We start from the raw sequence: 12,682 nt of genomic DNA on the forward strand, positions 1-12,682 counted from the left end.
TGACAAGGAACCCAGTACCCCCTCGCCCCCCCCGTCGGCGTGAACACCCCCTGGGACGCTGTGACAAGGAACCCAGTACCCCCTCGCCCCCCCCGTCGGCGTGAACACCCCCTGGGACGCTGTGACAAGGAACCCAGTACCCCCTCGCCCCCCCCGTCGGCGTGAACACCCCCTGGGACGCTGTGACAAGGAACCCAGTACCCCCTCGCCCCCCCGTCGGCGTGAACACCCCCTGGGACGCTGTAACAAGGAACCCAGTACCCCCTCGCTCCCCTGCTGGGGGCCCGGGTTCCCATCCCCTCCCTGCCCCCAAGGCTTGCAGGGATCCCAAGGCACTTGCAGTAAAGCTTGGAAGCCACTCGGGGCCCAGGGCCTCCTGCTTCCCGTTTGTTCCATCAACTTTGTCCGAGTCACTGACTGTAACGCGGCCGCTCGGCCTGGAGGGAGTCCTGGCCCAGCGCCCCCCACGCCAACTGGTAGAGCAGCCGCGAGTACCAGTGCAGGCCCGTCTCCGGCACACTGCAGTTCTTGCCCTCGCCACTCAGGGGCAGCAGTGAGAGGAGGCCGTGGAGGAGCCGGAGTGGGGCGAAGGCGCGGTGGGCCCAGTGGTGGTTCTCCAGGACGGCGTAGCAGGAGGCTAGCACCCCGTTGACCAGGAGAGTCCCATGTGACGTCAGCGGGGCGAACACCCCCATGCCCTCCTCCCGCGACACCCGCAGCACCCGGACCGGCTGCAGCCCGCGTCCACCAGCGTGGTGGGCCAGCACCGAGTCACCCGCCCGCACCCGCCTGGCGAAGATGGGCACAAAGCTGGCCGTGCCGTTGGCCGGGGCCTGGGCAGCGAACACCAGGTGGGAGGGCGTGAGCAGCAGCCGGTGGGCAGGGCTCTCCGTCTCGATGGCCACGAAGGACACACGCCGGCGCAGGTCGCGGTCCAGGAAAAGCAGCACCTCGGTGGGGACCACCTGGCCGCTCGGGTCCACGGCCAGCACCCAGTCACCACGGCGCAGCTCCGACAGCCCCTTCCGCTCGCCGCTCCGCAGCATCACCATGGCGTGGCCCGGGAAGCAGCCGCCGGCCCGGCTGGCCAGGGAGTTCTCTGCGGAAAGACAGAGGGTCCTGTCAGCACGGTGGCACGCGTGGGCCAGAAAACACCGCGATGGAGGTACAGAGCGGGCGGGCAGGCGTGGGGGATATTTGCACCCGCCTCGCTCCTACGGTGCCAGCCCTCCCCCGAGCAGAGGTGGTGGACCAGGTGAAAACAGGGCTAGCACCTGGGCAGTTTAAATCCAGCACAAGGCCTGGCTCACATGCACTGGAGCAGAGAGACTAGTGCCCGGCACAGACAGACCCGGGCTTGTGAGGCCTGCCCGTGCCCGCACCGGGGCTGAGCAGCTCCTGAGAAGCGCCGCGGGCTCTCGGCCGCCAGCGAAGGCAGCGGGAGCCGTGGGCAACTCCTGTGTCTGGAGCCTCTTCGTTCTGCCGTCTGGCTTGGCCATGGTTCTAGGGAGGGGAAGAGCTCGCACCTGACGGGCTCAACCTAGAAACAAACCAACAGGGCCCGGTGCTTGGGAAGGCCCCGTTTACCAGGGGACTTCAAGAGGGATCCTGAGAGACAGCTTCTTTTCCCCTCCCACCTGAAAGTGCTATTGCCTGGTGAGGAATCCTAGAGACGTACCCACCTCCCCCAGCTCTGTCACTGGGAGGTTAAACCCAATGGGCCTGATTGTGCTGCCCCTTGGGGGTGTTGGCCACACCGGTGCACAACCCTCCCCTGTGAGCTGCTGCTCTTTCACCCCCACTTTGCATCAGCAGAGCCAACAATGCAAGGTGCAGAGAATCAGGCCCCAAACCACAGCCCCTGGTTACGTAGGCCCTGCGGGATTTTGTCTGCTGCCTGCAGGGAGCACAGGTGAACTGGACAGTGAGTGTGGAAAGATACTATAGATCTGACAAAGAGAGGGGCGGTTTGAACTGCGCTTCGACGTGAAGCAAACACAAACTAGCTCTCAAGAGACACGGCATGTGTTTACAACAACAACAGGCAGGACACAGCACACAGAGTCTCTCTACGCATGTCACTAACCACACAGGAAATCATTCACACTCAAACCGAGTCTTCGAATCTTGAGGACTCTCCAGCGCTGTCATGCTTTGTTTTACTGCTCACCCCGGGCTGGCTCGGGGACAAGGACTAGCCTGGCCAGGTTCACTTATTGTTTCTTCTCAGTTTGGCTTGTGCACCAGTGCACACCCGGGGCTTTCTGGGGCTGCTGGAAGGGGTGTGGGAGGGAAGATGGGATTTTTAAAAAAATATTCTTAGCTAGTATTACTAATTATTTAGTTAGTAATTAGCAGTTAGTTAGTATTACTACAACAATTACTAACTAAGAACCCTCTCTGCACTGCATTTCTTTTCAAAAACCGTAAGAACAATTCTCTTCATGTTAGATTTTTGTGAAATCCTTAATGCTAACGGGGTGAGTAAGGAATTCTGCTGCTACCATTATGGCAGTGCCAAGAAGCACCCCAAAAATCGGGGCCCCGCTGTGCCAGGAGCTGCACAGCACTACCATGAGAGGCGGGGCTTGCTCCAAAGAGCTGACAGTCTGTAAAGGCAACAGGTGGGAGGGGAAGCTGAGGCATGGACCTGGGAAGAGACTCATCCAAGGTCATAAAGCAGGTCATTGGCAGAGATGGGACTAGAACCCAGGAGTCCACAGTCCCAGCCTAGTGCTCTGCCCACCAGGGGTATTGGGCGGGGGCATAAAAGCAATCGAGAGGGTCGTGAGGTGTTGAAAATTTTATTTCAGATGAAGGCAAAGAAAATCTGTCCCCTCCCGCTCCCCACACACTCTCCGGCGCTGCTTCCCACTCTCAGAACACCCCCCTTGAGCAATCACACAGCTGAGAATCAGTGACACATTTTGTACTCTTCCACGTGAACAGAAGCAAACTTCTGAATTCAAACAAGGAGTGGCCAACCTGAAGAAGTCAAGGAACACATGCCACCCGGCACGGTGGCAAAGCCAGGGTCTCTATCCCCCACGTCATCACCCTGCTTCCCGTTACCTGCTTTCACCGACACATGGATGTGGGCCTTGGACTCGTAGTAGACCCAGTCAAAGCCAGCCTCCACGGCAAGGCGCGCCAGCATGCCGTACTTCTCCCTGTCCCGGTCAGACGTGGTGATGTCCAGCGCCCGCCCCTCGTAGTGCAGCGAGTCGGGCAGGTGATGCCCATCTTCGTCCCAGCCTTCTGTCACCCGCAGCTTCACACCGGGCCACATGTTCATCACAGCGATGGCCAGCGCGTTCACACGGTCCTTGCAGCGCTGGCAAGGGAGAGCATGAACATAAGTACATAAGAACGCCCAGACTGGGTCAGACCATGGGTCCATCTAGCCCAGTATCCTGTCTGCCAACAGTGGCCAGTGCCAGGTGCCCCAGAGGGAATGAACAGAACAGGGAATCACCAGGTGATCCATCCCCTGTCACCCATTCCCAGCTCCTGGCAAACAGAGGCTAGGGACACCATCCCTGCCCATCTTGGCTAAAAGCCACTGATGGACCTATCCTCCATGAATTTATCTAGTTCTTTTTAGAACCCTGTTATAGTCTTGGCCTTCACAACATCCTCTGGCAAGGAGTTCCACAGGTTGACAGTATGTTGTGTAAAAAAAATACTTCCTTTGGTTCATTTTAAACCTGCTGCCTATTCATTTCATATGGTGACCCCTAGTTCTTGTATTATGAGAAGGAGTAAATACCACTTATTTACTTTCTCCCCACCAGTCATGATTTTATAGACCTCTATCACATCCCCCCTTAGTCGTCACTTTTCCAAGCTGAGAAGTCCCAGTCTGATTAATCGCTCCTCACACATTAACCCTTACTGCTCCGGGGGCGCGGGGGATGCAGTGGGGCAGACGGAAGGGAGCTGCATTACAGGAAGAGAATGCACAGCTTGCCGGGGGCTGCAAGGAGAGGGGACCCTGACATCAGAGCAGGAACGGTCAGACAGGGGTTCTCAAACTTTTGTACTGGTGACCCCTTTCACACAGCTAGCCTCTGAGTGTGACCCCCCCTTATAAATTAAAAACACGTTTTTATATGTTTAACACCATTATGAATGCTGGATGCAAAGCGGGGTTTGGGGTGGAGGTTGACAGCTCGCAACCCCCTGTGTAATAACCTCGTGACCCCCTGATGGGTCCCGACCCCCAGTTTGAGATTTGTGCTAAGAGATTTGGACAGCCCTGCCCTGCCCTGGGGTGCTGCGGGGGGCACCCAGATGAAGGAGATGCTGCTGCATGGGGCAGAGGCCAGGCCATTTTCATTGACAGGGACAGCGAGTGGCAAGACAGGGGAGGGCAAAGGCAGCAGCATCCCCATGGTCCCACAGCTTTGCGGGTTCACAAGCCTAATTCCTTCTCCCGCCTGGCGCACGTATGCCCTGGAAAGCCAGGCAGTGCCACCGGGCGCGGGGGCAGGGTTTCAGAGGCATTTCAGCCGAGCCGGGGGCACTGTCATGCCGGGCCCTGCACAGACACTGAGACCCACAGCAGCTCACCGGCGAGGGCCTGGTCTCCAGTACGAAATGAATGGTGCGCTCAGCGCCAGGAGACCCGCCCGACTCCCCGGCTCGGCAGACCAGGGTTGCCCAGAGCCAGCCTGGGCGAAGGGCACACCTGTCTCTGCAGCACAGCAAAGGCCTATGGACCAGGCGGACGCAGGTGGGCAGGGAATAAGCCCACAGAGGGGAAGGGACGTTGCCGTGGGGCAGCAGCACTGCCAGGGATAGAACCATCCGGCCAGTGCCCTACCCCCCGAGTCAGTCTGGCTCCCCGAGCTCCTGCGTGGGACAAAAGTCAGGGGGGGCTGTGGTGACCCCCCCACCCCAATTCTGAGCTCTCCAGTGAGACCGGGGGGGGGTGACCGGGGGGGCGTTTTTCCAGGCCCTGGCTTGTCATCAGAAGCTGGCAACCAAATCCCCTGGGCAGGGACCCCGGCGGGCACAGACGGCCCCACAGAGCCATGCTGGGGATGGGGCCACCCGGGGACGGGACATGCCTGGGTCTGGCTGAAGAACCAAAGCTGAGGGGGTGGGGAGAGAGAATAAAGATTAAACTGGGTCTGTCTGCCCCCACCCGGCCCAAACCAGAGCTCACCAGCTCCCCACAGAAATACACAGACCAGCTCCTTAATGGGTGATTCATTAACTCGGGTCAGACCCAGAGGGAATGGCTAATCCGTGTTTCAGGAGCATCAGACTTGTTTGAGGTTGAGCCAGGCTGGGCAGGGGGCGGGCGGGAACCCGAACTCCTGGGTCCTATCCCTGGCTCTGGAATTGTCCCCCTCTGTGACCTTGTGCCAGTCACTCCCCTTTTCAGGGGCCGTGGGGATAGCCAAGCTTCCCTGCCTTTGCAAAGCAATGAAACTCTTGATTGAAAGGTGATAGATTCATCCATCCTGCTGCAGACCCATGTACACTTTGCCCTCAAACAATTTCCAGGTTGTTTATCTGTTATACCATTCCTCCCGCACAGAACTGCAGCCACCTCTGGGGCGAGGTGGAGCAGCTCTGTATAACACCAGCGCTGCAGAGCAGATTGTTTTAAAAACAGTGCATGAAAATCAGAATCCCGCCGAGTCTCTCCCGATGCGGGATTGCAACAACTGGCAAGAAGAGGCAGAGCCTGAAATAAGCTCAGCGAGGAGAGGCAAAGGGAAAGGCTGGAGTGGCAGCTAACATCCCGAGTCTCAGCCCATACTGCCTCTTCTCTTCACCCCCAGTGCTCCCCCAGATCTGTCCCCCCCAGCATCATTAACTGTCTCCTGCAGCTTTCACTCCTGGCAGCCACTTTCCTTCCTTCTTCCTTCCCTCCTCCTGGGCTCCTGCCACTGACCCCTTCAGCGCTGAGCGACCTGTGGCTGCAGCCCACCCCGGCTCAGGCCTAGGAAAAGTGGGGGGAAGTCCAGCAGCCGGATAGCAGAACTGGGGCCTTGGGGGCAGGCAGGGTGGGCGGGGAGCCGTGAGGGGAAGGAACGAGAGAGGGGCAGACGGAGAGATGGCGGGGGGGCATGGGTGGCATTTAAACCAACTGGAAAGGGAACAAAGTCAGATTGATGGCGTGCCGGGGAGGAGGGAAGGGCCGGAGCAGGAATGTGCCGCGCTTCTCTCCCCTCACAGCACAATAGCTGTTTTCCAGCCCGAGAATTACTTAACTCGGCGAGAATTTCAGATCCTCCGGTTCAACAGAGAAAGAACAGCAAAGTCATCAGCTTTGCCACAAAGGGCCCATTCAGCGGCCTTGCACCCCCCGGCCGGTGTCAGCAAGGGGGAAAGCGCACCGTGGGGGGGGGCAGCCACGGGACCCCACTCCCCGGCCAGTATCCCCCTCTGCAGGACTGCAGCAGCCAATGACCAGGATTGGGGCCCTGCAAGGGTGGGGGCTGGAGGGGTGGACAGGAGAGGCTGGTGTGCTGGCCACCAGGGGGTGTCGGGCTGGAGGGAGAGCAGAATATCCCCTGGCGGGGAGGAGTGCTTGGAGGTCTGGGGGGGGCTCTTTTAGCTTGACTCACCCTCCCTGCATGCATCTAGGCTGGGGATCCCCCTGTCCCAGAGCATGTACTTTCCATAGGGGTGAACAGAGTGGCTGGGGGAAGCACTTTCTGGGGTACCCAGACCAGCCAAAGGATGGATGAACTCCCAGGCCCTGAACCCTAGTGGCCAGACACCCCATGAAAGTCAGGGTGCAGCAGCCAAATTTCAAGGTGGCTAATCCACTCAGCAGCACCACCAGCCACCACACTTCTAGCTGGATAATATTCACCCTAAACAGCTGCCACACTCCACCCCAGAGGAGGCTGCATCTCAGTGCTGGGCGAGTGGTCCCTTTTGCTGTGCGACTCTGGAACAGCTTCTGCGTTCTGCCCCAGAGGTGGCGGCATTTGAGTAGCGTGGGCGATGGGGTCTCTGCCAGGGTGATCTGCCACATGGCTGTGGAGTGGGGATAGCTGCCTTTCAAGTCCTCCCATAGGCCCCTGGGCTGCAGTTAGGGGTTGTTGAAAACTGGGTTCCTTCCATCCCCCTGAGATACCCCAATGCCCTGCCCAAGCACGAATACGATGCACTCCGCGTCCCTGCCCACAGCATGGCAGCCTCAGGGGGAAGCAGCCCAGAAGAAGGCAAGACAGGAACAAAGGGAAATCGTACCAGCTGGGAAGCTCCGGCTGGGAGAGGAGGTTTATCACTAAACGAATAATCAAATAAAGAAAAAAGTAACCACTTCGCTATAGCCTTGACATTATTCTCATACCAGGAGGGCGAGACTGGCGCGGCGGGCAGGGCAGCCGGGAGCATGGGAAGGAGGGAGAGGGACAGGCAGTGAAAAGAGCGAGAGTGGGAGAACAAGGGAAGGGGAAGAGCCAGGGAGCAGGGTGGATGGACAGAGAATGGAGACAGAGCCAAGCAGCCTGGACCAGGGGAGCCTGAGGCAGCCTCCTCCATCACCATGGCAACGGGATACGGGCATCCCCCTCGCTGCCCCAGCCTCCTAGGATGGGGAGACACAGAACTTCCCTCCTGCCAGCTCTCCCCGCCCGCCATTTGCCCCAGTGGGGGCATGGGACCCCATGACCTTCGCTTTCTATTCCGAGTCCCCCCACGCCCCCATGGCAGCCGGCCAAGCCCAGCTGCATGGCCATGGGAGCTCTGACCTGCAGAGGCAGCCGCAGGTCACCAGCTGCCTGGCTTCGAGGGCCAGAGGCTGCCAGGACCACGGTCCTGGAGCAGCTGAATAGGGGCATTTTCAGGCACCTCTGAGGCAGGGACGGGGAAACCAAGAGAAGCAGCAAGTGCTGCCGGGGCAGGGGAGTGACACCCCAACTGCAAAACCCCTCCGCGGGGGGAGTCTGGGCACTGCACAGACCCTGCCCAGCACAGCTCGCGCCCCAGTGACCTGCCAGTTCCCCCTCACCTGAGACTCTCAAAGCACAGTCCTGACGCCTCAGAGCAGCCCTGGGATATAGGTACCATGGTATCCCCATTTCAGAGCTGGGGAAACTGAGGCACAGAGCAGGGCAGGAACTAGCCAGTGAGTCCAGGCTGCAGGCAGAGATAGAAGCCAGCCATTATTAATGACCTGGAAGAGGGGCTGAGCAGGGGGTGAGGGAGGACACCACGTTACTGAGGTTAGTGAAGACCGTGAGGAACTCGAGAGGGACCCTCAACCTGGGCCTGGCCCACAGGGGGTGGATCACTTGCTAATTCCCTGTTCTGTTCACTCCCTCTGAAGCACCTGGCACCGGGGCTGATACGCTGAGGATCGCCACAGTGCAAACCCCAAGGATGGAGCTGAATCGGTCAGGCGAGGAGCGGCGGTAGCAGACAAACGCGCCCAGGAAGAGGGACTTCGGGTTTTTCCAATTTTAGTGTCTATGGCTCTCCATCTACTAGACCCCACTCCCCTCCCACTGCTCCAAATGGAACCCAGGAGTCCCAGCTCCCATGGCAACCAGCACTGGACACATCCCATCAACCTCCCGATCCTGGTTTGCTAAGGCTTGAATAGTCCAGCGTCCTGATTCCTTCCTGGGAGGGAAGGGCCCACCCCAGAGTGTGGCCCCCTCAGTGAACACAGATTCCCCTCCTCACCCCAGCGCTGCAGCATGAGCGGCAGGAAACACCCACCCCGGCGCTCCAGGTTCCCGGCGCTCTGCATGCACCCCCACGCCCCATTGTCTCTCCTCCGGGACAGCCAGCTCATTCTCCTCCCAGAGCCGGCGCGCCCACCACCCTGTGCCATCCAGACCCAGTCTGGCTGCCAGCCTCCCCCCTCGCCCAGGCAACGGGCATCGGGTGACTCAGCACAAGGAAATGAATCCGCGATGCAGTCAGCATGCCCACCCACGGACACACGAGAGGCAGAAATGTCACCGGCTCGCACAGCCCGGGAGCCAGAGTTCCCCTGGCACCACTGGGACCTGGCATTGGCCACCCTGGGGGCGGTTACATCAACTATCATGACTAAGGGGCATGGCACGACCATGTCGCCCTCTCTGGGGCACAGCCTGGCCCTGGGGCACCTCCTGCCCCCAGAAGGGCCTGCACCTCCTCCGCCAGGGTGCCCGGGGGGCTTCCGGCACAGCTGCAGCCCCTCCGTCATATTACATTGCTCATCGCCAGGCCCCTGTCACTGCAATGGGGTCAGTCCCGGTGGGTGGGGCTGATGGAACAGCTAGCCAGTCCTGGCCCATCTACTTCTATGTGTTGCTAGCACCATGTTCACCCATGGAACTCACTGCCCCAGGATGGTTCAGATGCAGAAAGCGCACTCAGCTGTGCTGGGATCTGAAACTCTGCTTTGTACATGTTTCAACCCTGGAGCCTTCAGCCCCCAGGCAGCCACTCCCTAGCTAACAGACCTGTTAGGGGCCCTGTTCCAGCCATGCAAGGGACTTATCTGCCCCCCGTTGTCCTAGTGTCCCAGCACCTCTCTAGTCACATCTTTATCCTCACAACCCTCCTGGGCGGCAGGGCAGGACCATTATCCCCATTGGTGCAGTGGAGAAACTGAGGCACAGAAAGCCACATGACTGGCTTGTGTTCATACAGTCTGTGGAAGAGCTGCGACCGGACCCCGGGCCTCCCAGGGCCAAGCCACTGGGCCAGCCGTCTCCTCGTAACCTGTGCAACAAACCAGAGCAACACAGAAGCCCACAGTGAATGTCCCCAGGGCTGGGTCAGTCTCCCCAAAAGGTCTCACAAACCACTTCATGTTCATTTTTCTCACTTCGTTTCTGCTCCAATGGGTCGCTGGGGAGCCTGGGGGGTCTGGGATGGAATCTCTGCACCCCACATAGACAGAGGGGTCTGCCCCTGTTTGCTCAGCCCTGCATCAGGCCCTGGGTGGAGACCGGGCAAGGGCCACAGGGTGCAGGGCTGGGAGCCCCTATGCTTGTGTCTAGCACAGATGCCCCATATCACCTGAGCCCAGGCACCTGCCTCAGTGTCCCTGTCTGTGAAATGGGGGAGTCTGTAGGAGCTAGGCTCTGAGGAGGTGGAAACGCTGAATTGGAGCCGGCCAGGTGCTTTCAGAGCCCGGGATGCTCCAAGGCATCAAGGTCCGAGGCGGCTCCCGGGGCTGGGGCAGGGCAGAGCAGCGATTCCATAGAATGGCCGGAAGGGCCCCCAGCCTGAGCGCCCCCTTCGCCCCCCAACAGCTGGACCCTTCCCCGGAGCCTCCAGCGCTCCTTGCTGCTGAGGGGGTTCCCAGCCCTCCGAGTTGGGGCTGGAACACCCGGGGAGGGGGTGCAGAGTCCGGGGGTGCAGAGTCCGGGGGTGCAGAGTCGGGGGGGTGCAGAGTCGGGGGGGTGCAGAGCCGGGGGGCCGGCGGGGGGTGCAGAGTCGGGGGGTGCAAGGGACGGGGGCCGCCAGACCAGCTCCACGCAGCCGCTGGGAGTTCAAAACCCAGCCAAACCCCCGAGCGAAGGGGCAGCAAATCGCCGGGGGGTTCAGGGAAGCCCGCTCCGGTCTGGGAACAAGCTGCAGGCGGGTCCAGGCCGGTCACCCCCGACTCGGGGGACGGACTGGGAACAGCCCCCTCCACCCCCCCGGGAGGGGCGGTGGGGGTCCAGCCGCTCGGGATCCAGCTCCAAAGGTCTCGCTGCCGGGCAGCCCCCCGGAGAGCGACCCCGGTCTCCCAATTCGCTCCCCCTTGTACCTGGACGGCTCCGGCCCCTGGACTCGCCCTGCAAAGCACCCGGGCCCCGGGCCCCAGCCGCGCCAGGGACAAGCCGCCAGGGGCCGGGTTAATGGGTAACGGGGAGCGGGGAGGGGGGCAAAGCACCCGGCTTAGCGAGGGCGGGACCAGCCCCAGGAGCGGGGCGCCCCCGGGGGTCCCCGGGCCGGGCGCCCCTTACCTGGCTCATGAGCCGGTCGGCCCCCGTGTTCTCCTCGTCCTTGAAGATGATGTCGGGGTTGTAGTTGGGCACCAGGTCCCTGAAGCGCTCGGCGCGGCGCCCCAGCCGGCCCTCGGCCCGCCCGCTCGCAGCCAGGGTCTGCTCCGGCACGCTGGGCACGAATTGCTTGTAGCGCAGCGGGACCAGGTGTCTCCGGGCCTGTCGCCTGCGCCCCGGCGGGCCCCGGCCCGGCCCGCAGCCCCGGCCCGGCGGCAGCAGGCAGCAGGCCAGGCAGAGCAGGCTGAGCGCCAGCGAGCCGTGCCAGGGCATCGCGGGGTCTGGCCGACGGCTCAGCTGCCTCCCGCGGCTCCGGGGTCCCGCATCGGTGCGGAGCCAGGTACCCCCGACCGCCCCGGGGCCCCCCCGGGCGCTGCCAGCCCGTAGCGCCCGGGGACCGCTCCTGGCACCGCTGCCCCTAGGGCCCGGGGACCCCTCCTGGCACCGCTGCCCTAGGGCCCGGGGACCCCTCCTGGCACCGCTGCCCTAGGGCCCGGGGACCGCTCCTGGCACCGCTGTCCCTAGGGCCCGGGGACCGCTCCTGGCACCGCTGCCCTAGGGCCCGGGGACCGCTCCTGGCACCGCTGCCCTAGGGCCCGGGGACCGCTCCTGGCACCGCTGCCCCTAGGGCCCGGGGACCGCTCCTGGCACCGCTGCCCTAGGGCCCGGGGACCGCTCCTGGCACCGCTGCCCCTAGGGCCCGGGGACCCCTCCTGGCACCGCTGCCCTAGGGCCCGGGGACCGCTCCTGGCACCGCTGCCCCTAGGGCCCGGGGACCCCTCCTGGCACCGCTGCCCTAGGGCCCGGGGACCCCTCCTGGCACCGCTGCCCCTAGGGCCCGGGGACCCCTCCTGGCACCGCTGCCCTAGGGCCCGGGGACCGCTCCTGGCACCGCCATGCCCAGGTACCCTGGGTGCTCGGCCGCGCCCTCTGCTGCGGGGACCCTTGGGTGCCAGCCGCGCGCCCCGGGCAACGTCCCCCTGCTGCTGCCAGGCACTGGGCAGCCCCGCCGGGTCTTTCGCTGCTGCTGCCCCTGCCAGGCTCCCGGCTCCGCCTTTAAGAGTCCGTCCCCCGGGAGCGGCGGCCACATCCCCCCGGTGCCGCCCCCGCGGAGCCCGAGCCAGCGGTCACTGGCGCGCCCTGCACCCAGCACCCAGCGCGCGTCCCCGCGTAACCTCTTCTTGTGCTCCCGCGCGTAACCCCCCTGGATCCTGCATGCGCGTCCTCGCGCACTGCCAGCCTCGGTGCACCTGAGCGCGCTCCCGCCCTTTCACCTGCGGCGCGCCCCACCTGGCCCCAGCGGGAACGCGGCTCTGCCCTTCTCCGAAGCGCGCTCCTGACAGGCGTCCTTACCCCTGTCACAGTGGGGCCCAGCGCACCCCCATTGCCGGCCCCGCAAGCCCTTATCGCACCCCACTCCCTGCACCCCCGAGTCTTCCACCCCCCACTGCACCCTCCTCCCCTTCTCAGCACCCCAGCCCATGCCCCCCCTTCCCTCTTCCCACCCCAGTGCGTTTCCTTCCCCCCTTCTCGCTCCCCAGGTCCCCAACCCCCCTTTGCACCTCGTCTCCTGCACCCCCTCCCCTCCGGAGCACAGTCCGCAGCAGGCTCCTACGGGTCAGTGTAAACCCACCTCTGGTCTCCCAGGGGTTGCCTGCACCCAGGGAGGGGGAGCTCGGGTGCCCCCATTGCAGGAGATCTAGCCCCCCCCCCCATCCCAG

General features: G+C 62.6%; 1 protein-coding gene across 1 annotated transcript; it reads right to left on the reverse strand.

Annotated features, from left to right (window-relative positions):
• Nucleotides 1-205: 205 nt before the first annotated feature.
• On the reverse strand, nt 206-12,335 carry DHH (desert hedgehog signaling molecule). Its single transcript, XM_073318629.2, has 3 exons — nt 10,926-12,335; nt 3,073-3,334; nt 206-1,099 (listed from the first exon to the last, which is right to left on the reverse strand). Exons 1-3 carry the CDS (start codon nt 11,232-11,234, stop codon nt 411-413), a joined length of 1,260 nt encoding a protein of 419 aa, XP_073174730.1. The 5' UTR covers nt 11,235-12,335; the 3' UTR covers nt 206-410.
• Nucleotides 12,336-12,682: the final 347 nt, after the last annotated feature.

This window comes from Lepidochelys kempii, chromosome 20, assembly GCF_965140285.1.
Source record: "Lepidochelys kempii isolate rLepKem1 chromosome 20, rLepKem1.hap1, whole genome shotgun sequence".
Lineage (NCBI taxonomy): Eukaryota > Metazoa > Chordata > Testudines > Cheloniidae > Lepidochelys > Lepidochelys kempii.